At 47.5% G+C, this 20657-nt stretch overlaps 2 protein-coding genes across 3 annotated transcripts in view; one reads left to right on the forward strand and one right to left on the reverse strand.

The window, feature by feature from the left end:
- Efhc1 (EF-hand domain (C-terminal) containing 1) overlaps positions 1-4080 on the forward strand; it is a 39289-nt gene extending 35209 nt beyond the window's left edge. For both annotated transcript variants that reach the window (XR_003946579.1, NM_027974.1), the window contains exons 10-11: positions 2607-2841; positions 3856-4080. Coding sequence is in view for 1 of the 2 variants with exons in the window: in NM_027974.1 (NP_082250.1) it covers positions 2607-2841; positions 3856-3927 (307 nt within the window). In the remaining variant the exon portion in view is untranslated. The remainder of the gene's footprint in view (positions 1-2606; positions 2842-3855) is intronic.
- A 10555-nt stretch (positions 4081-14635) lies between these two features.
- Tram2 (translocating chain-associating membrane protein 2) overlaps positions 14636-20657 on the reverse strand; it is a 77829-nt gene continuing 71807 nt past the window's right edge. Inside the window, exons 5-11 of the mRNA NM_177409.3 lie at positions 20092-20150; positions 19389-19473; positions 18806-18876; positions 17465-17569; positions 17077-17220; positions 16209-16372; positions 14636-14874 (exon numbers count right to left, since the gene is read on the reverse strand). Of these exons, the coding sequence (NP_803128.1) occupies positions 14801-14874; positions 16209-16372; positions 17077-17220; positions 17465-17569; positions 18806-18876; positions 19389-19473; positions 20092-20150 (702 nt within the window). The 3' untranslated portion in view covers positions 14636-14800. The remainder of the gene's footprint in view (positions 14875-16208; positions 16373-17076; positions 17221-17464; positions 17570-18805; positions 18877-19388; positions 19474-20091; positions 20151-20657) is intronic.

The following is a 20657-nucleotide window of genomic DNA, read 5'->3' on the forward strand; positions in this document are numbered from 1 at the left end:
CTTCTGGTTTCTCATGTTTTTGTTCTCACCACCTGCTCTTGATTTAAAACAGGCTGTCATTAAGAGCTGTATTTGCATGCACTTGGTACCCACATCGGTAACACCAGAAACAAGTTCTCACTGACTTAGCCCAGATGGGTTTATGTTTTCCATGTATCACAGCAGCTAGAGGCAGATGGCTGTTCCCAGCTGGAGATGGGAGTTCAAAGTCAGCCTCAGCTATATAGGGAGTTCAAAATCAACCTCACTATATTATGTCTTGTGCCAAAACAAAACAAAAAACAGCCAAACGAGCAAACAATAACTATAATAATTAATTAAAATTAAAAAAAACTTTCCCAGAATCCCCTACCTGCCAAGTTTTTTTGTTTTGGTTTGGTTTGGTTTTTTGGTGTTTTTTGTTTGTTTGTTTGTTTGTTCTTTGTTTTTTTCAATCTCATTGCCTGGGCTACATCACTCCAAATGCTAGAAAAATCAAATATTGAAAAGAGTTCTGGCCTTAACCACATCTCCCCCTGAAATCCAAAACCAACCAACAAACAAAAGCTCATGACTTTTTGAAGCAATTTAAATTAATTGTATGAAGAAGAATAAGTAGGCAGAATGACAAAGACAACAAAGCAACAAAGGCACTTTAGAGAAGCGGCACCTGGCCCCATGGAACCCCTGCACCCACACAGGTCTCCATGCAGGGATGGGCCTTGGCATGAGTTAAGCAGTACTACTCATTCCTATCCTAGCCACCCGCATTTCCTCCACATGGGATGGGTATTTCCTCTGCTATTTGAAGGGACGTGGGTACCTGGATTCCTCAGGGAAACCCCCAAATGATCCATCTGATACGTATAATAACTTTGATCATATATATTAAGATATGTGACAGGCTGGGGACCCCATCTCCTGAAAGCATGGGAAAGATGGAGGTTCAAATACCTCGTATCACTAAATAGCCCCTGCCTATTCACTTACATTTTAGTGTATACAACTCAGATAATAAGAGTCTGTTTTTACTTTGCTATAAAAGTAGTATCTGTTTGAAATTTACAGGAGTAAACCAGGCATGGTGGTACATGCTTGTAATATCAGAACTTAAAAGCTTTGCTAGGAGGACTGGGAGATAAGAGCTAGCCTGGGCTACATCATGAGACTATGTCTTAAAAAGTTAAGAATGACAAGGACAACAAAGCAGAGGGAATAAAGCTTAGGTTATACAAGTCGAAGTGAACACAACTATGTGGGGAAGTCTCACAAACCAGAAATGACAGCTTCTAATATTTTGTTGTTTAATAGACATATAAAAATCAAATATTCTTTGGATGCTGTTTGCTGGCTTTTGCAATCTACCAGGAGCATTCCAGATATCACAGAATGTTGTATGAAACATCAATAGTCGTATTCTCCAGCCAGGCGCTTCTATTGTGTGTATCATGTGTGACTATTTTTGTGTATGTGTCCATGAGAAGGTTTGCCCATTTGAGTGCAGGGCCCACAGAGGTCAGGAAAGGGCGCCGGATTCCTTTGGGCTGCGGTTCCAGGTGGCTGTGAGTTGCTGAGCTACAGGACATGGGCACTAAATTCGTGTCGATGTCAAGAGGAGTGTGCAATTTTAATTGCTGCAGTTTCTCCATCCCCACATTTTTTTATATTTTTAAATATTTATTTGTGTGTTTTGCTGAGTATATGTATATGCGTCATGTGGGTACCTGGTGTCCTCAGAGGCCAGAAGAAGGCATTGGATCCCCTGGAAGTGGAGTTACAGATTGTGTGGGTGATCAGAACAAAACCCAGGTCCTCTGCGATAACAAGTGCTCTCACTGCTGAACCAGATCACCACAGCCCTGCCCCCACATCATGTCCTTTTATTTTCTAAGTGTAGTTTCCTGGAGTTTCTTTACACAGAGAAGAAAATCCAAATGTCTATATTTTTATACTTCTGTACATTTTACACAAAAGCTAGCACTCTGAACACACTTAGGCACCAACACACTTTGGTTTTCTAACAAGCTTATTGCTCAGAGGAAATACAAATTGAGCTTCTACTTCCAGTGGCCATGTTGTGAAGGGACAGACATCCCTCTTTCTAATACTCTGTTACTAATTTCTCAGTAATGGCGAAGCCTAAACTCCTGCCTGTCCCCTAGAGAAAGAAAGTCTGTAAACTCCCATAGACGGTCTTTTACACACTCACCAAAACTGAGCAGGGGACGTTCAATCTGTGAGAGCTCTCCTGTTGGCATAGCTACAGGCATCTCTTCTAAGGACTCGGGCACTTAGATTTGGATGAGGCAATGCTAGTCTGCAACAGTTGAAAGAGAGAAACGTGGCCCCCACAAACAGCAAATGGGGAATGGTCGAGTATGAGACCTGTGAAGGGAGATGGGGAATGGTCGGGTATGAGACCTGGGAAGGGAGACAGCCCAAACACGGTCCTTAAGATGGGGAGATCAGCCACCAGGAGCTGCTTCTAGGCTCCGTGTTACAACTGGTTTTTTATTTATTTGTTTTGTTTTGTTTTTTAGGAGCTTCCCAGATTTCACCAAATAAACGCTTTGATCGCTGAGGTTGATATTGAATATATATCCCATCATTTCCTTTTTTCTCAACAGCAAGCAAGCTACAGGAGAACCCATGGTGCAGGGTACAGAGGAATCCAAGGTGCAGGACTTGGATGCACTGATAGACCAAATCCATATGCACCTGAAATACAATTCATGCAAAGAAAACCTCCGTGAAACATTTCAAATGTATGACAAGGATGAATCGGGATATGTGGACAGAGAGACGTTCTTTAAAATCTGTGAAACTCTTAATGTCCCGGTCGATGACTCGTTGATTAAGGAGGTCAGTGTGGATTGTGGTCAGTGTGGATTGTGGTTTGGCCTGATTGCACAGGCTGAGGACTGCTCATTCCTTCCTACAGAGTTAAAAGAATCAGATCTCCTGGTCCATTCTGATGATGGGATTTCCCACGTCACAGGATCGACTTCCTTTTCTTATTGTTGCAGCGGGAGTCTCTTAAGATGGGGGTGGGGACAGATGGCAGAGAAGTTGTTAGACTAGCATGTAAGGGATGGGACTAGCATGTAAGGGATGGGAGGCAGTGAAGATCTGTTCCTAGGGCAACAGCTGTCAAAATAAGTGAACTGTACTGGATGCTTGCAGGCTTTGAGGTTTTACAAAGCTAACTCATCAGCAGGGACTATCATGGAAGCCAAAGCCGACAGGCCCACTGCCCAAGGCAGTAGTGTCTCTAGGAATAACATGGGAGCTTTAGATGGGGAGAAGACATAGACCTTCTCCTCTTAGACGTCTCATGATTGCTACATAACAGTGTCATCTCTTTTATTACAAATCATAAGGGACCCCCGTGGAAGTCAGAAAACCTTTCCCTCACCCTGGCCAGGACTCTAGCTTAATATCAAGACGGGCTCATTGATTAAGAACATAGAGGCTTTCTTGACCTTTTTGAAGAACTTCAAGCAAGATGGAATGTTTGGAAATTAAGGTTTCTTTAGGAAGTGGTTTTGATTAAGATTAGGACGCAGGGTTTTACTTGGTCTTTTTAAACATAGACAGGATGCTAAGGCTGTGATAATGACGATGCCCTTATAAATATGGATCTCACCACTGTGGTCTCGCTATGTGTAACATGGGCCTTAATGTCGGACCTACCTTCCAGGGTCACAGGATTACTTTGGAGTCAGCTGAGGATATAAAGGCTGAACTTTGTTTGGGTTGGCAAAAGCTGGGGCTCTCTCTGCGTCAGTGTAAGTGCACTCTGTGCACGCCGCCGTTAAGCTGAAGGAAGCTGGCTCACCTATCCTCTTTCTTTCTTTTTATTTTGTCCCCTTGCAGTTGATCAGGCTGTGCACCCACGGAGAAGGCAGGATTAACTACTATAACTTTGTTCGAGCTTTCTCGAACTGACCTGAACGAGAGAATGCGACAACATTTTTGACACTGAGCCGACATTGAGAAATCTACCACCCAAGCCTTTCAATAACTCCGGAAGTGGTATTTCTTTTCCCACTCTTCTATTTCACTATTACTCAAGTCTAAATTAATATTCAAAGAATTGAAGACTGGTGCCTTATTTGGAGTGGAAGGGGTACCATGATGGTTAATCGTATACTTAAGGGGCCAAGGGGTTTCAGAACTCATCAGAGAGTATACTGATGTCTGGGAGGGTGCTTGGAATGAGGTTAATTGTTGAACTAGTAAGCAAGTAAAACAGGCTTTAAAGTAAGGAGACTCTAGGCAGTAATTTGAAAGGCCTGAATATAAGCATAAACTGTCATACACCTGAGTAAGAGAGTCCTCCCGCCCAGTTGCCTTTAAACTACCGATATGGCCTCCACCAGCCTTCAGATGCAAACTTCCTGTATCCTGAGCTTACAACCCTCAGCTCCTTTCCAGCTTCCAGACTCTGCCTGCACAAGCACACACGCTCAATCATACCACATCACAGCATACATGATTACCTTTCTGATTCTTTGGAAAAGCTTAATACAGATGTAGAAAGCTGAAGAACAGAAGGACTGATAGACTTTTCTAGACACGTTTGAGATGTTGAAAAATAAAGCTCACAGTAGTCCTGTTACTGCTGACTAGTCAGGGGCCTCTCTACCTACCCATCCAGTCCCTCGATATTGTATGGAGGCAAACTGCATGGGTTTCAGAGTGGAATTCTAAGCCCATCAGTCGGATAAAAACTGGGAGCTTGAGGTCTGGTTTAATGGTAGGTAGAGTTCTTTCTTAGTATATACAAGACTCTAAATTCAATTCCCAATTCCACTAAAACTAAAGTTAACAACAACAACAAAAAGGAATAAGTAGTAATGTGGTAGGTATAGTATAGTACCTATTTTCATAAGACCTGCCTACCTATAAATTAATTTACTGGACTATAATGTACATATTTTAGAAAAGAGTTCCTTTTAGTGACTAGCACTTTCTAGACAGCCAGGGCCACTCTTTGATTGAAGAGAGCCATGCTAGATTCTTTCCTGCCCCTCAAAACATGCAGTAGGGAAGATGAAGTCATGCAAGACCCAGAATGCCCAGGTCTTCTCAAAGCTGCCAAGCCCCTACCCCCCGCCCCCCGCTTTTGCCTTTTGCAAGGAGTTAAGATACATCTTCCTAGCTTGTTCAAGGGGTTCCTTTGCAGCTCCAGGCTATCTCAGGAAGAAACCATGTTTTGTTTCCTCCCCTCATTTCTAGCTGCTTGAAGTCTTAAGTACTTTAAAAAAAAAAAAACCTATTTCAATCTAAAGTTGTCATGCTTTATCCTGCCTGCCCTATCTGGTGCTGTCCCAGGCCTAGTGTGTGCTAGACAAGTGCGGTCCGGCCTCTGGCTCCTGTATCCGGGCTTTCACCTTTGGAATATGAAGGAGGAGTTAAAAAGGAGAACCAGGAAGCTGGGGAGCAACATATTATTCCACTGGTTAGTAATATCATTTGGAGCCAGGGCTGGCTAAATGGCATGTGTCAGACTGGCTTGTTCTTACATACATGGCACTTTTCTTGAGGGAGCTTTTAGGTCATTTTCCACAGAGATCCTGTGCACAACCCTAGTCCCCAACTGCTCAAGTCCAAAGGCTCCTCTGCTCCTCCTCCTTCCCTTCCTCAGAGAGGTCTCTTGGGAGGCGGCCATCTCAGACTGACGTGCCCTTCCATGGGATCTAGCTTACCCAGTGCTCCCTCCCAGAAGGTACTCAGTAATTAGGGAGGCCAATCCCTTTCCTTTAGATTTATCCTAAGCAAGAATCAGCCATCTCAAATATGCTTTCTAAATTCTAGAGCCCTGAGCCAGGGGGATGGGTCTGTGGGTAAAAGTGCTAACTGGGAAAGTGTAATGACCTGAGTTCAAAACCATGGAGCCCAAAAGAAAGCCACTGTAGTTGCATGCATTTGAAATTCTAGCACTCCTCCAGGGATATGAGAGGCAGAGACCAGAGCCTCCCCAGGAAGCTCATAGGCCAGTGATCCCAGAGTTCCCAGTGCAATGGCTATTGAGTCTCTACTTCAAAGAAGACAAGGTGATCCAAGGTTGACCTCTGCTCTCTATATGCACACCATAGCAAGCTCCCCCTCACACTCAAATATGTGTACACATACTGTCTTACTTATAGTTTCATTGCTGTGAAGAGACACCATGACCAAGGTAACTCTTATAAGGGATGACACTTAACTGGGGCTGGCTTACAAGTTCAGAGGTTCAGTCCACTATCATCATGGCAGGAAACATGGCAGTGTCCAGGTAGGCAGGATGCTGGAGAAAGAGCTCAGAGTTTTTAGCATCTTGTTCTGAGGGCAGCCAGAAGACTGACTCTTCCACACTGGGTGGAACACTAAAGCCCACCCCCCACAGTGACACAGTTCCTCCAACAAGGCCACACCTCCTAACAGTACCACCGCCTATGGGGGCAAGCATATTCAAAGCACCACACACACCAAACTAACTATCTATCTATCTATCTATCTATCTATCTATCTATCTATCTATCTATCTAAAGTTTAAACTTGGGCAAGTTGAGTGACAGTACCCAGAGTATCCTGAGAGCCCCTCCCCAACCCAGGATTCTGTATTTTCTAATCTTAAACTATTGCTGCCTCCCTTAGACGATGAAAATTCCAAGATGCTAAGGGCTGCTCCTGTCAATCTTTCACAGATAACTATGGTCAGTAGCACATGGAAACACTTCTCAGTCTTTTTCCAATAGCTTTGGGTTTTTGCTGAGATAGAGATGTTCTCTTTAATTTTTTTTTCATCCCCTTAGAAGCAGCAGCACTCATGCCCTCTGTCAGCATTCTATTGCTCTGAAGAAACACCATGCCAGTGGCAACACTTATAAAGAAAAGCATTTAACTGGGGCTTACTTACAATTTCAGAGGTTTAGTCCAGTGCTGTCATGGTGGGGAGAATAGCTGCACACAGGCAGACAAGGTGCTGGAGAAGGAGCTGAAGTGTTCTACCTCTGAATCCACGGCAGCAGGAAGAGAATGAGTGAGCCACTGGGCTTGGTTTGGGCTTCTGAAACCTCAAAGCCCAGCCAGCCTAAGTGATACTTTCTTGAACTAGGCCACACCTCCTAATCCCTCTCAGGCATGGCTATTGCCTAATGACCAAGCATTCAGATATATGAGCCTTTGGGGACCTTCTGAAGCCACCACACCCTGGGACCTCAGTCCTGACCACATATTTCGTATCTTTCCCACCAGATACCATATAGATAGACCTTTCTATTTGCTCACTGTAGTGTCAAGGAGAAAGTGGTCGTATGTAAAGTTGGCTTCCTTCCCATGCCTCATCTTGCACCTTCCAAACTGATCCAAGACTGAGAAGACCTGCTAAGCCCTGACAAGGTATGAAAGGCATCTCGTAGACCAAGGCTGAAGGGCATTTCTGTGGAAACATCATCCTCACTTTTCACTCCAAAGTCAGAGTGGATCTCACTCTTCTCTGAGACCCTGGAGGAGCATGCAGCCATGAGGTGCCATCAAGTACTGTAGGATACTGTCACAACTGGCATGCATCTTGAAGCCTGGGCTCAGGTGGCAAATGATAGCTAAGTGATACCTGTACTGAGAGCAATACTAAGAGATGACTGCTCTTTCAAATAAGTCACCGGAGAACGGAATCAGAATGAGCACTGCCAATCGTCTGCAGGGTCAGCAGCATACGGGTAGCTAGCCACAGCTATCAGACTTAACTGAAGGAAGTGTCCAAGACTGATAAGGAAGGGTCATTGTTTCAGGGCAGGAAAAAAACAAAAAGCTGCCTTTTGGGTAAAGACAGGCTTGGTGGTGGTGAGCCTCTGGCCAAGAGCCACTATTCCATCCAGGATGTGTACCCCAAATACACCAGTAGGAGGCCTTGGACATACTGTCTAATTTAGGGGTTTCACTTGTGTCAACGGGCTTTCAGTACACTTGGGAATCCCAGCACTTGGGAGGCAGAGACAGGTGAATTTCTGAGTTCGAGGCCAGCTTGGTCTACAGAGTGAGGTCCAGGACAGCCAGGGCTGCACAGAGAAACCCTGTCTCGAAAAACCAAAACAAAAACCAAAACCAAAACAAACAAACGAACAACAACAACAACAAAAAAACAGGTAAAGACGATTTCTCTCTTGTTTCCAAGGACCCCTGGGTATGTGGCTTTTTAATCCTTTTGGAACACAAGCACACGCATGTCCATTAAGATCAGTTTAGCCAGGTATGGCTGTGCACATCTACTATCCTGGCACCTGGTAGGAAGACTGTCCAAGTCCAAGGACAATCTACTCTGGAACACAGTTGAGGCCAGCCAGGACTATATATTTTAAGATCCTCATCTCAAAAGCAAATACAGAACAACTGATTTAAAGGTGGGCATGCTGGTACACACCTGCAATCCATGCTCTCAGGTGGCCTAAGGCTGAATTGCCATTTGAGGCAAGCCTGGACTAAAAAGCCAGTTAACAGGTCAGCCAGAGCTATGTAAAACAAAACAAAACAAAACAAAACAAAACAAAACAAAACAAAACAAACCTGTCTCAAAAATTATATATAGGTTTGTTTGCACCATGATTGTAATACCATCACCAGTCACCATATCTGGAGGTGAGGGGAACCCCCACAGGGCAGATGAGAAATGGGCTGAGCTAACGGCTGGATATCATGTGGCATGCTGTGCAGAGCAGGACAGAAAGCCATCTGCACCAAGGCTTGATGCTGCCAGCTCCACTCTCTCTCTCTCTGGGTGATTTTTACCCCCCCTGGAGGTTTCCTTTGGCTAACTGCCACCTGTAACTGCACACATCTCCTGAGCACCCCCCAAGCATGGTTCTGGAAAGTGCCGCAGACAGCTTCGTGCACAAGCAGGCTGTTTACACGACACCAGTCACTGCTGATGCCACCATGCTTACTAAATTGGGGACACTGCATTCACGGAGACCAAGACCCGTGTCCCTTCCAAAGCTGAATGCCTTCACAGGAGTAGTCAAAACAGAGGCCTTCCTTCTGGTGCTTCCAGCTTACATAACCTCTTAGGAAATCCCCTTTGTTGTTAGAGACGAAATAAAAACAATGCATATTACTCACAAGCATGGGAAATGCAAGTGCCCTCCCTACCCCAGTTCATTAGCTTCCATTACTGCTGTGGACCCACAGACCCCAAACCAACCAACCAACCCAGCCAGCTGCAGTGGCACACACCTTTAATCCTGCTCAGGGGCAGAAGCAGGTGGATCTCTTGTGAGTCTGAGGCTAGCCTGGGCTACACAGTGAGTTCTAGGTCAGCCAGAAATACATAGTGAGATCCTGTCTCGAAACACATAACCAACCAACCAAACAACAACAACAAAAAGCCAAAACAAACAAAAAACCCCAATTACTATATAGTGAAAAATTTTAGACAAAAACTAAAGTTGACACAGACTTGTTTCTCAAAGTAAAAACAAGTGGAAGAATCAAGACTTAAAAAAAACAAAACAACAAAACATAACAAAAACAAAAATCTACCCTATACAACACACCAGTGAAGCCTATCAGAGATTGTTATGACCAATAATTCTGTGCCCTTTATTCATGTATTTCAGAAAATATTTGATCATTTGTTTCAAAATGTACATTTAAAAAATCCATACAAAACTGTAGCTTGTTTCTAAAACCAGACAGAAACAGTGGAAAAAGGACTCTGGAAAAAAAAAAAAAAAAGACTTCACCAAAAGTAAGACGCCCCTCCCCCAACCCTTTAATAAGAAAGCATAAATATGGCAGGTACACATTTTCCTTGAGTTCCTTGTTGAATTTGGTCCATAACATGAACAGGCTAATGTAGAAAAACAGTCAAAGTGTCCACATTTGCATTGTGAGTTGCGCAGGGGCACCAGCTCCTCCGCTCATCCTTCAAGTGTGTGTTAAACAGAGTAACTGAAAAGTGAGGTTTAATCACACATGAATCTGTACCCCAAAGAATGCAGCACTCACCACCACAGCCAGGCCCCATCATGGGGGTGGGCGAGCAGTAGCGGGGCGGACAGGGCTCACCACTGTGGCTGATTCTTGGAAACATGGCCCATTGTTTGCACAGGAACAAGAAACCCTGGAATGCCTTTGGTGATGATAGTGATGTCAGCGACTCCAGACTGATCTTATCCCCAGACACTGACAATGTCCCGGTCTGAGGATGCTTTTGTTTTTGTTTTCTTCAACACATTTATTTTATTTTTTAAAACAACGTAAAGATCTCGAAGACGTCACAACACATTCTGTAAGATTGCCACAGAAACCCACGCAGGGCCGTGCGAATGACAGCAATAGGAAGGGACTGACACTTCTGTAAGGGATGATGACGACCTCTCCTGTGGGTCCCCTCTCTCCAGATATTGCAGGATGGATGCAGTAAGGGACAAGACCACCGGCTGGGAGGGTTATTGCACAACCCGGAATGGCAGGCGGGAACAGGCAGGCAAGCAGGCTAGGGTCAGGGAGGGGATTGGTGTGGTACTAGGAACACAAGATAACCCTGACAGGAATCCAGGAGCTTTGCAGCTACCAGATCACAGGCACTGCCAAACAGGTTACCAATGAGCTAAGACTTGGAACAAGGGAGCACAAGTAAACACATTCCTCATACAGACTCTGGGCTACATGGAACTAAAACAGATAGGAAGAGGGTGCTGTTTCTAACCTGGGGTGGGAATGAGGAAACTGGAAGAGCAGGGCTCGCCACACAGGGCCAGAGGTACACAGAGGTGACCTTTTTCCCAACCCCCAAGCTTCCCTTATTAGACAGGAGGCATGGGTGTCTGCAGCTGGGTTACCTCACAAGCTTCCACAGCCAGAAGGTACAGACAATGGGAGACTAGAAAAAAAAAAAAAAAAAAAAAAGAGAACAAGCAAGGTCTCACGCTATGTGTGAGGGAGAAGAGGGTCATAACAAATGACACATACTGTCAACCCATGTCCCTTTCCCCTGGAGCTGTACTGAGGTATGCTGTCATTGGCTTTGTATGCCAGTCAGCCCTAGAGCCTTGGCAGTTGGGGGGCCAGGCCATACAGTACCAGTGAAGGCCACAAGGCAATATAAGGCACTTTTTAGAGTGACAGGACAAGGACCTGCTTAGGACAAGAACAAAAGTTTCACAGAGGCCACTCGGCGTGACTTTTCTTCTCATCTGCAAAGCTTTGAAAGCAGATGTAATGGAGCTAACACTTGTATTAAAAGGCAGGGAAAGGGCGAGAAGTCGGTGCCAGCATCCTCCTCACGCTCACCACGGGCTGGAGAAGGGTTCTACGGATGTTTTCAAAAGCCTGGCATTGATGTTCTCCCTAGCATCCTGTTCTGAGGGAAGAGGCTGCACTCAGGACGCCGAGGGAGGTGGAAGAGCAGCTCACTGTTCTGACTCACTGCCTGTCGGTCCATGCCGCACCAGAACAGAGCCAGAGAGAAGAATGTGCTGTAGACACAGAGGCCCTCAAGCAGAGAAAGTTCCCTAAGCCCGGACCCTATACCTCCTCCCACTCCAGACTTCAGCAAACCCAACCAGGAAGGCTGAAAGCCATTAAAGACAAATGCAAATGAAGGCCTTCCCTCGCTGCAAGAAGTCAGCAAGTTTCTTTGAGGATGTGTGGAATCTAAGTGAGCTTTGTAGACTTTTGGAAAATGCACTCTTTCTGTTCCTACTTTAAAAAAAAAATGCCGGAGGGGACTAAACAGGGGAATAAACCTTCAGGGGCTCTTACAGTCCCAGGCACTCTTCAAAAGTACTGTGTGAGTAGCCAGAGCATAGTCATCTAAATAGAAGTGACTAAAGTTCACCCTTAGGCTAGCCACATGCTGCTGCTGCTGCCGCTGCTGTGAACCAGTTAGGGACACAGGGCTAGGACTGACCAGAATAGCAGAAAGCCTCCTTCCCTGGCTTTAGCCTGCTTCTTCTTCCCCAGGACCACCTCTGACCATAGGAGGAAGACAAGGAGCTAATTCATAGTGTAGGCACCCAAGCCTGAGGAGCTTGTAGAAGTAACTGTCCCCTGAGTCACCACACCTCTGGGGAGGGCAACTAGCAACAGGGGGTTCTCGGTCCACCAGTCCTGCCACTGGCACCTACTGGAATTCCAGGGATGTTGAGAGACAGGCAGTGGCTGCTGAGGTAGTGATTAGAATCTTCTGGTCCTGGTAGATGGTACTGAACATCTCAAACTTGGCGGAGTATGGCAGGTCCTTCACTAAGGGTGTGGTACTTTGGGGACAGGAGAGCCTGCATAAAAACAAAGAATGGGGCCAGAGCACCCAGATTACATGCTAGCCTGCATGTTTGAAGGATGGTGTGGAACTTAGTTTCTGTAATTCTGGCAACAAGGTTTGTGCCAACTTCACAAAGTCTTGGCTTTCCTATAACATCAATGCCAGAGAGGCTGGGTGGGTGAGAAAGCACCCCATAGTTCTCCCAAGCCTGCTAACAGCCCAGAAGTCAAGGCTGGCGAGCTGCTGCCCTTGGTCTCAGGCTTTTCTGGAAATGAACACCCCAAACTCCTACTACTGACCTTATGTTCTAGAAGAGCCTAGATCAATCCCAACAAACCAGCAACAGAGGACGCTTGCAAGACTTCTAAGGAATGAATCCATATCATCTCAGGCATCTAAGTGTACCGGGAATAACAAACCCCTCCAGAGGGACAGGACCCCTGGATCCAAGACAGCTGCTCTTTATACCCCTGTTCCTCCAAGACCTTCACATGTCTCATGCTTGTCACAAGTATTTACTTAAGGAGTAACTAAGTAGTTCAGCCTAGAGACGAAGTTCCTGCAGTGAGCTGGCAAGGGCCTGCCAGCAACTTAGGGAGGCAGGCTCTTAGCTTGGAGATGGTCCAGGAGGTCACCTAGACTGATGGGGTAAGGTGAGCTTGGGAGCCACCGGCTGAGCTTCCACACAGCAACAGAAGGCATTTCAAAGCATAAACTCAATTAAAATCCCTACCCGGATAGGTGGGCTACACTGGCTGAAAGGTGCCAGATCAATTCTTTGGGGATGCCCAGAGAAGGGCCAGGAAAGAAGAGGGAGAGAATAGAGGAATGAGTTTTCAAAATTCTGTCTTGTTTCCTAAGCTCACACACAAGAAGCCAAGGGGATCTCATCTCTATTCTGTATGCTCAACACATCCAGCATGTCTATGTGTAAGCTGGACACAGAGAAAAAGAATGCCACGTTGGTGTTTGGAACCAAATTCCTCAGTTGTGGGTAAACTAGATTTTACATCCATCGTCAGTGGCTTGGAAGGGAGCTCTTGCTGAAGACCCAGCTCCCTCTTTATGGGTAAACACTCAAGCTCTGGTCTCAGATATGGTGTCAAAGGAAGGCCAGGCAGAATATTAGGTAACATTAATGTCTTGTGTTACCAAGAACTGCTCCCCTATACTCTAGCTCAGAGTTTGGGGACCCTTTAAAGCCTAAATCCATTCTAAAAGTCCTCACAAGGTACCATAAGGACCTGATGACCCCGTCTTCAGGTAGAAGAGAGAGGAAAGAACACCGAAGGGAAGGGGGTCACAGACTCCTGTGGACATGGCTGTGTCAGCTCATGCAACCAGAAGAGTAACCCTGAGGCATCCTGGTGTCAGGCTCTGGGTGTGCTCAACAAACAACATTAACAACTTTAAAAGAACACTCAGGTGAGGCCAGAGGGAAGGTGGCCAAAGGAACACATGGCGGGCGATGGAGTCCTTGGGGCTTCCTGTTTCTGCAGAGAGATGAAGTTGAGGTTGCAAGTTTGGCCGGCTGGGGCAGGCCATCTCTGGACTTGGGAACAGCGTGTCTTGGGCGGGTTTGTAACTGCCTTTTGGTTTGGTTTCAGATGCTGGTGGGTGGAGAATGGTCCAGATCGACTCTTCTGTTTGTCGAGCCACCTTTCTAGAAGAGGCAGATGTTTGATGTGCTTTGCTCTTGTGGGACAAGTGGGAAGGCACATCCTCCTTAGCATGTCCCCTCAGAGAGTGAAGGCAGGCTGCTTTCCAATTCAAATGACACACTGGAAGCTCTCTGGAGTCCTGGGACTCAATAGTTAATTAACACTGTCTTTCTGGATTAAGTCACTATGTCCCCAAAGCGAAGGATGCGTAGAACCAGAATCCTACATCTTGACTGTCTGTCGGTCAGCACCAAGAATATTGTAATCCAATCTGTCCACAAGGGCCACCGAGGATCTGCCACCAGCTCTAGGGGAGGCTCCTTGGCCAGAGGCTTCCAGATTGGCAAGCCCTGAGACCCAAGGGCAGGGCTGCCATCTTAGCTCCCCCCGGTTGTACAAATCAGAGAAATTGCACATTAAAGTTAGGAAGAAAGGAGGATGAGAAGCAGCCATGAGAGAGAGAGAAAGAGAGAGGGGAGGAAGGTGAGAAAAGGGGGAAGGGGGAGAGAGAAAGAGAGGGGAAGAGGGAGGAGAGGGGGGAGAGGGAGAGGGGAGGAGGACAGGGGGAGGGACGGATGGAGGGAGGGAGGGAGAGAGAGAGAAGGAGGAGGAGGAGGAGGAGGAGGAGGGAAGGAGCAGGAAGACAATCAGGAGAATGCAGGCCTCTGAGAAAACTCAAGATAGGACAGAGGTGAGGCCATCTGGCGGCTCAGGGGAGCAAGAGTATAAGATTTTTGGCTTTATTGAGAATGGTTTATGAAAGAAGAGAAAGACTAGAAGGTAGAGAGGAACTCCCCCTTTGATGCCAAGGCTTCTGCTGGTGGAGACGAGCATGGGCAGGAGGGTGGAGAGACTGAGCTGGGGCCAGGGCTTCCTCATCCAGAGGATCCCTGTTCTCAGCACAGTGGCGCTAGGGAGACTTGAGTTTCTTAGTCCGTGAGGAGGTCCCGTTCTCTGCCTTCACCACTCCGTTTTCATGGTAACCTGGGGGAATGTAGAGAAGAGACACACACAGGGTTTCAGCTGACACTGAGGCAGGAAAATGGAGACATGGAGGGTCGGGTGTTATGGGGACATGGCTTTGTGGCAGGCAGACCATCCGACCAGGAAGCAGGCTGTAGCCAATGGAAGCCCAGAGACAGTCCAGGGCAGATTGCTGCCTGTCCTAGTGTCTTTGATAAGTGGCTTTGCTTTACATGTTTAGCCTTTGACTATCTTTTAGTGGAGGGCACCTACCGTGATTCACAGAAACTGAGGAAAGGGCAGCAGCCTACACTGAGATCTGAGCAATGCCGGCGTTAATCTCTTAGTTCTCCCAGTGTTCTCAATCCCTCAGCTCCACAGAGCTCTGACAGGTCTCAGCAACAAGAATGGTAACAAGGAGAAGAAATGGGGAACAAGATACTGCAGGGGCAAGGCCTGACATTCCTTTGACCAAGCTGGGTGGTGGTCAAAGCTTTTAATCCCAGCATTCGGGAGGCAGAGGCAGGGGGATCTCTGAGTTTGAGGCAAGCCTGGTCCATGGAGCAATTTCCAGGCCAGCCAGGGCTACACAGAGAAATCCTGTCTCAACCAAACACAACAAGAATAAAAAAGGAGAGAAAAATACCTCCACAAATTTAATGAGTTGTGGCATCACTGAAACCCCTCCTCCTAACCCATTCCAAGTCTTCCTCACATCCAAATGACTGCTAACAAACAAACACACACACACAGGCTCTTTCCAGGCAGGCAGCTGCATGGGAAAATGCAGGTGAGTCAGAAAACAGGCATGCAGACAGGCCAGGCCCCAAGCAAGGCTGGGTAGTAGACTTGAGCTACAATGTCTGAGGACCTGTGAGCATAGGGGATCACTTGAGGATGCTCAGGAGTTAAAGGAGATGTGTGTGCCCCATCTCCATGGCTCCTCCCTAACACTGTCACTGTGAGTCAGTCAGTCCTGAAGAGAGATGGGAAGCCTCGGAGGCAGGGTTGGGCCAAGACGGAGAGCACAAGAGCAGGTAAGGACACACACGGCCACTTTGTAGCACGGGACACGGGTGACAACAGCAGCAACAGCAGGAGAACTTAGCTACATGCCAGAAGCTACCCCCACCCAGTGCTGCCCTAAGCCAGGCCCTGTTAGAGCCAGCCTGCTCACACTGGGTCTCTGGCTCATGGCCAATTACATGCTGGTTACCGTGTTCCAGGCTGGGAGAAAAATGTCTACAAGGAGGGGACGCCAGCAGGACTGGTTTGTGGAGCACTTAAGTGCCAGCTCTCCTTCACCAATCTGCAGTCCCCAGCCACTCGCTCATTTGCCACAGGGTGTCACTCACCAGGTTCTCTCTTGAGGAGCTTGGCTGGGGGCCTGGGGACAGCAGAGACTCTACGCTTGGCACTCTGCTCCTTCCAATACTCCCGCCAGTGCCGCAACTGGGAGTGGATGAAGCGCCACATGAGCCAGGCCTGGGCGACACACACCAGCAGCAGCATGCCAAGCCTGCGGAGGGTAGAAATGGATCTATGGGCAAAGTTCAGGTCTACAGACTGCAGAAGGAGGTCTCTGTAGCTCCTGTGGCCCACCCTCCCCACAGCTCCCGACACCAGCAAGGGTGTGCTCTTCAGTCTGTCTCTTCTCTGGTACACGAGCAATGTGAGGTGAAGGCCCTAAGGTGATGATGGTCACCACAATCAAACTAATCCTACAGATCCACCACTGTCCTCTCTCCCACATGCCTGGCCCATAACAATCTAGATGAATATTGCTAACATTCGAAAGAGCTAGCATATGAGAGTGCAGAAATAATTTTCTTCTCCTATATCAAGATCACACACACTCTAATGCCTATAGCTTCATGGACCACACAGCTTGAAATAAAAGATGAAGCTTCTATCTTGAGCTTCCTGAGAGTGTCATGATCAACCCCGCTGGGATGAAAAATGTCCTCTGCACCATGATTGCTGAGCAAAATGTGAGGGGCCCCACATTGCATCTGGACTGGGTTCCTCACAAGAGCACGTGAAAGCTGTGGACTGAAGAATGTAGGACAGAGGCAGGAGACGGATGTTAACATACTTGCCCCTAAACGTCACTGTGTGGGAGGTTGTACCCCGACCTTCTATGAAGACACGCCATGTTCAGGAGGTACCTGGCAGTGCTCAGAGAGCCCCTCTATTCACCACCCCAGACTTCTGCCAACTCACCTACAAGGCAAGGTGTTAAAGTTCCCTTTCTCGGGGTCAAACACTTGGTTTTCCACCCGAGCCAATCCAAAGCCAATGGTCAGCACAGCGAGGGTGAGGATGAAGAGACGCGTGACCCCAAACACAGCAGCCCAGGCGTTAAACCTGCTCTCAGGGGTAGAAAAGGGATGTCAGCTTTGGGAGTCATTCAAGGAACCTTCACCCCATTTCCAGAAGCAACCCAGAGTGGGAAAGAGCATCAAACAGGACCCAGGAAGGTGAGAGTTTCAGAAGTTCCTGAACAGACACAAATGTAGGGTGGGACCCCTCAAACAGTCAGATTGCATGAGATACCCAGGTCCCACCCCATCAGTCTCTGGACAGGCCAGCATCCAGCAACCCTACTTACAGCCTCTCGTTATTCTCGTCTGCAAAGTGGAAGAGCCGAGCCATGTGAAAGAGGGCCTCGGTGGAGTACTGCAGTAGTAGCAAGATCAGCCCCAGGCGGCTCAGGCTGGAGGGAAAGACAAGCCTTACTCTCCCTGCCCGACACCCCAGAGCAGAAGCCATTGGTCTGAGGTAGCTCAGGCTGCTCTCTGTTCTGCCATCCACTTCTTGCGGGACAGTGCTTTATCCTTCCTCACAGTTCGGCTGCTGCACCTTCCAGTAGTTTTCTTGTACTGACTCCCCAGACTTTGATCCATTTCACCTGCTTGTCCCTACAATGAACCTGATCCATATACGTCATGATATCTGGCCCTTTCTATGCTCATGCTACTGGAATCATACATAGAAGTGTGTGGGGGGGCTAGAACAAGGTTGCTGGGCTTTGGGGGTACATATATGAAGATTTCCTGCTATTTGACTTTGCACTATCTGAGGAAGCAGGAAGTTCTCCCCGTGTGTGGTGCTCAACACTCACTGCTGGGTGATGCTGTCACCATAACCCTTCTGCATGTGAGTTGTGAGCATCCCACATCAGAGCACGGCTGAGACAGCTGCCATGACCCTTCACCTCGAGACAGAAAGCCAGAACGTGAGAGCTGATGGGCTCCGCCACACACACTATTCACCCACGTTGGTCGGTCTCACAGGAAGCCTGTTATGAGCTCCTCAGAAACAGGGCTCCCCAAGACATCTGGGCATTACAGCGAAGCTCTCAAAGGCTAGCATACACAGAGTTTGGGCCCTACTCAGAGCATGAAAAGTTCATAAAAAGCCCAGTTACCAAGCACAGTTCATTCATCAAAATACTGTCTGTAAAAGAGGCACTTGAGGCCTAATGTAGTAACGCTTCACACTTCCAGAGCAACCATATGGCTACCCGCTCTCTATTTCATTATAAGACAAACTGAAATTAACTGTAGGGCCCGTACTGCTCCAGCCGCATTGGATACCATGTGGCAAGAGCCAAGTTTCTGACTGGAAAGTCACAGTTCAAAGGACCACTTTACTAGAAGCCTTCCTCGCCTCTGCCTCGAGAACAGGTGGCTAACCCTCTGGGTTCTCTTGGCTATCGGTCCATACTGCATCACACCCATCTTTCTTATAGACTGTCTTTCCTACCAGTTGGAGAATGAATAATTGGAGATAGGAGAGTCCTCCACTACTGCCTGTATTCCCAAGGTAGCAAGGTACTCCTCTAAAAGCCAGTATGCACTAAATGCCTGCTAACTGAGTGACCCTGTGGGTAGGCACCGAGGCATGAAAGGGCGAGGAAATGGGGCTGGCTCCCTCCACACTCACTCACTTTAAGAGGTATGCCCCAGTGATGTGAAGAAGGTACAGACAAATGTATTGCAGCTGGCGTGGGACTTCTTCCTGGAAAAGAGATGGGCAGACAGTGAGCTTGCTCAGACTCCAAATGAATATGATTAGAACTGAGAGAACATGAGAGGTTAACAAGGAAGGGTCAGGTCTCCATACTCCCACGGTTCCATGTCACACCAGAACCACACACACGGGCTAGTAACAAGAAGGCCGAGGCAGCAGATTCAAGACTGGTGCCAGAAGGCAACTCTGGGTTGGGAATGAAGACACAGGAACTGGGAAGAGGGCTTTCTGCATTACTCTGAGGAAAATTATAAAAATGGATGGGGGATGGCGAGACGGCCTTGATCAAATATCTGGATTAGATTAGATTTTGCCAGTGGGCACACATCTCGTGGAGGAGTCAAGACCCTGACAACACTCTCGTGGGTGTCTGTGTGGTTCCCTGTCATCAGCCAACACATCATGCTTCCGGAGAAAGGGAAGGGAGAAGTCACTGGGAAAAACAGGAGGCCTGCAGGAAAGAGAGGCCTCTAAAGGGGGTGGGGAAAGGGAAGACTCACCTTCCGCACCTTCTGGAAGTAGAGTTCAGGTAGTGAGTGCAACCAGTATGCCAGCTGTCCCAAGTAGAAAAACTTCACCTGGAAGCTGGAGATGAGGGGTTTGGTGTGACCAAGAACATCCCCAGGGGACTTGCCAAGAGCATAAGGAAAGGGCTAAGCCAAGACTGTGGGTGAACAGCAGGACCAGAAGCAAGGGAGGGAGGAAGGGAGGGGTGGATGCAGGGATCACCACGCCCACGGCAGGCATCATGTATAAGACCACTTAAGGGGTCACAGCATGTCCATTAGAGGAAGCAGTAGCGACCAAGCACATCATGTTAACCCAGAGAAGGACCACTGAATACAACCACAGAAAGGCTCTAAGTTGTTCAGCTTCACACCCTTTGCTATTGCTGCTCTGGGAGGCCTAAGAAATACAGTGTGGCCTCTGGAGGGAGACAGGCCTGGTCTTGGCAGCATCACAAGTAGGAACATGAGTATGGAGGGGAAGATGTGCTATGAATTTAAAGGGTCTCCAATAAAACACAAATCTAGAGTTGTGTTTGTATCTGTCCCGTGCAGAATAGGTACCTCTGTGGAGTTAATGCAGATAATGCCTCACGTGGAGATTCTCAAACAGACAGACTGCCTGCCACCCCATGCTCTACAGGCTCAACTCACAGCTTGCTCATCACTGGCTTTAATGAGTCACACAAATACTCACGAGAGGTACACATGCGGGTAATCTTCCCAGAGGCTTCTTGGGTTTGTTAAATATCCTTCCTGTGATGGGTGAGAAGAGAAGGCATTTAGAGATGTCACCATGTGACCTGCTAGGGCCTTGACTGGCCCCGAGATCATTGATGCCAAGAGGAACAAACAGATTTTGGGAACAAAGGACCTCAGGGTGTAGGACGTGCATTGGCACTTGTCCCACTGTGGAGTGATGTGCCATGGTCTTGGGTCTGGCCACCCATGTCTCCAGAGGGGTCTGACAGAAGCTACGTCTACTGAAAACAGCTTGTCAGTCTCTTGAAGGTTCCCCAGGCTCATGTGTAAAGTGAAATGCTAACTAACTTTACAGAGTTACTGTTGGGAATAAATGTTTATGTGACAGTGTCTAGTGAGGTATCTGTCATGTACACACTCAGGAATTGCTTCCATAATAAAACAATCCTGCACGAGAAGAGCAACACCCAGCGGAGACTGAAACTCTTCTCATCATTGTGATGGATAATATTGATGGTCAACTTCACAGGCTCTAAAACCACCTGTGTATGAGGCAAATCT

The sequence above is a fragment of the Mus musculus genome, chromosome 1, assembly GCF_000001635.26.
Source record: "Mus musculus strain C57BL/6J chromosome 1, GRCm38.p6 C57BL/6J".
NCBI classification, from domain to species: domain Eukaryota; kingdom Metazoa; phylum Chordata; class Mammalia; order Rodentia; family Muridae; genus Mus; species Mus musculus.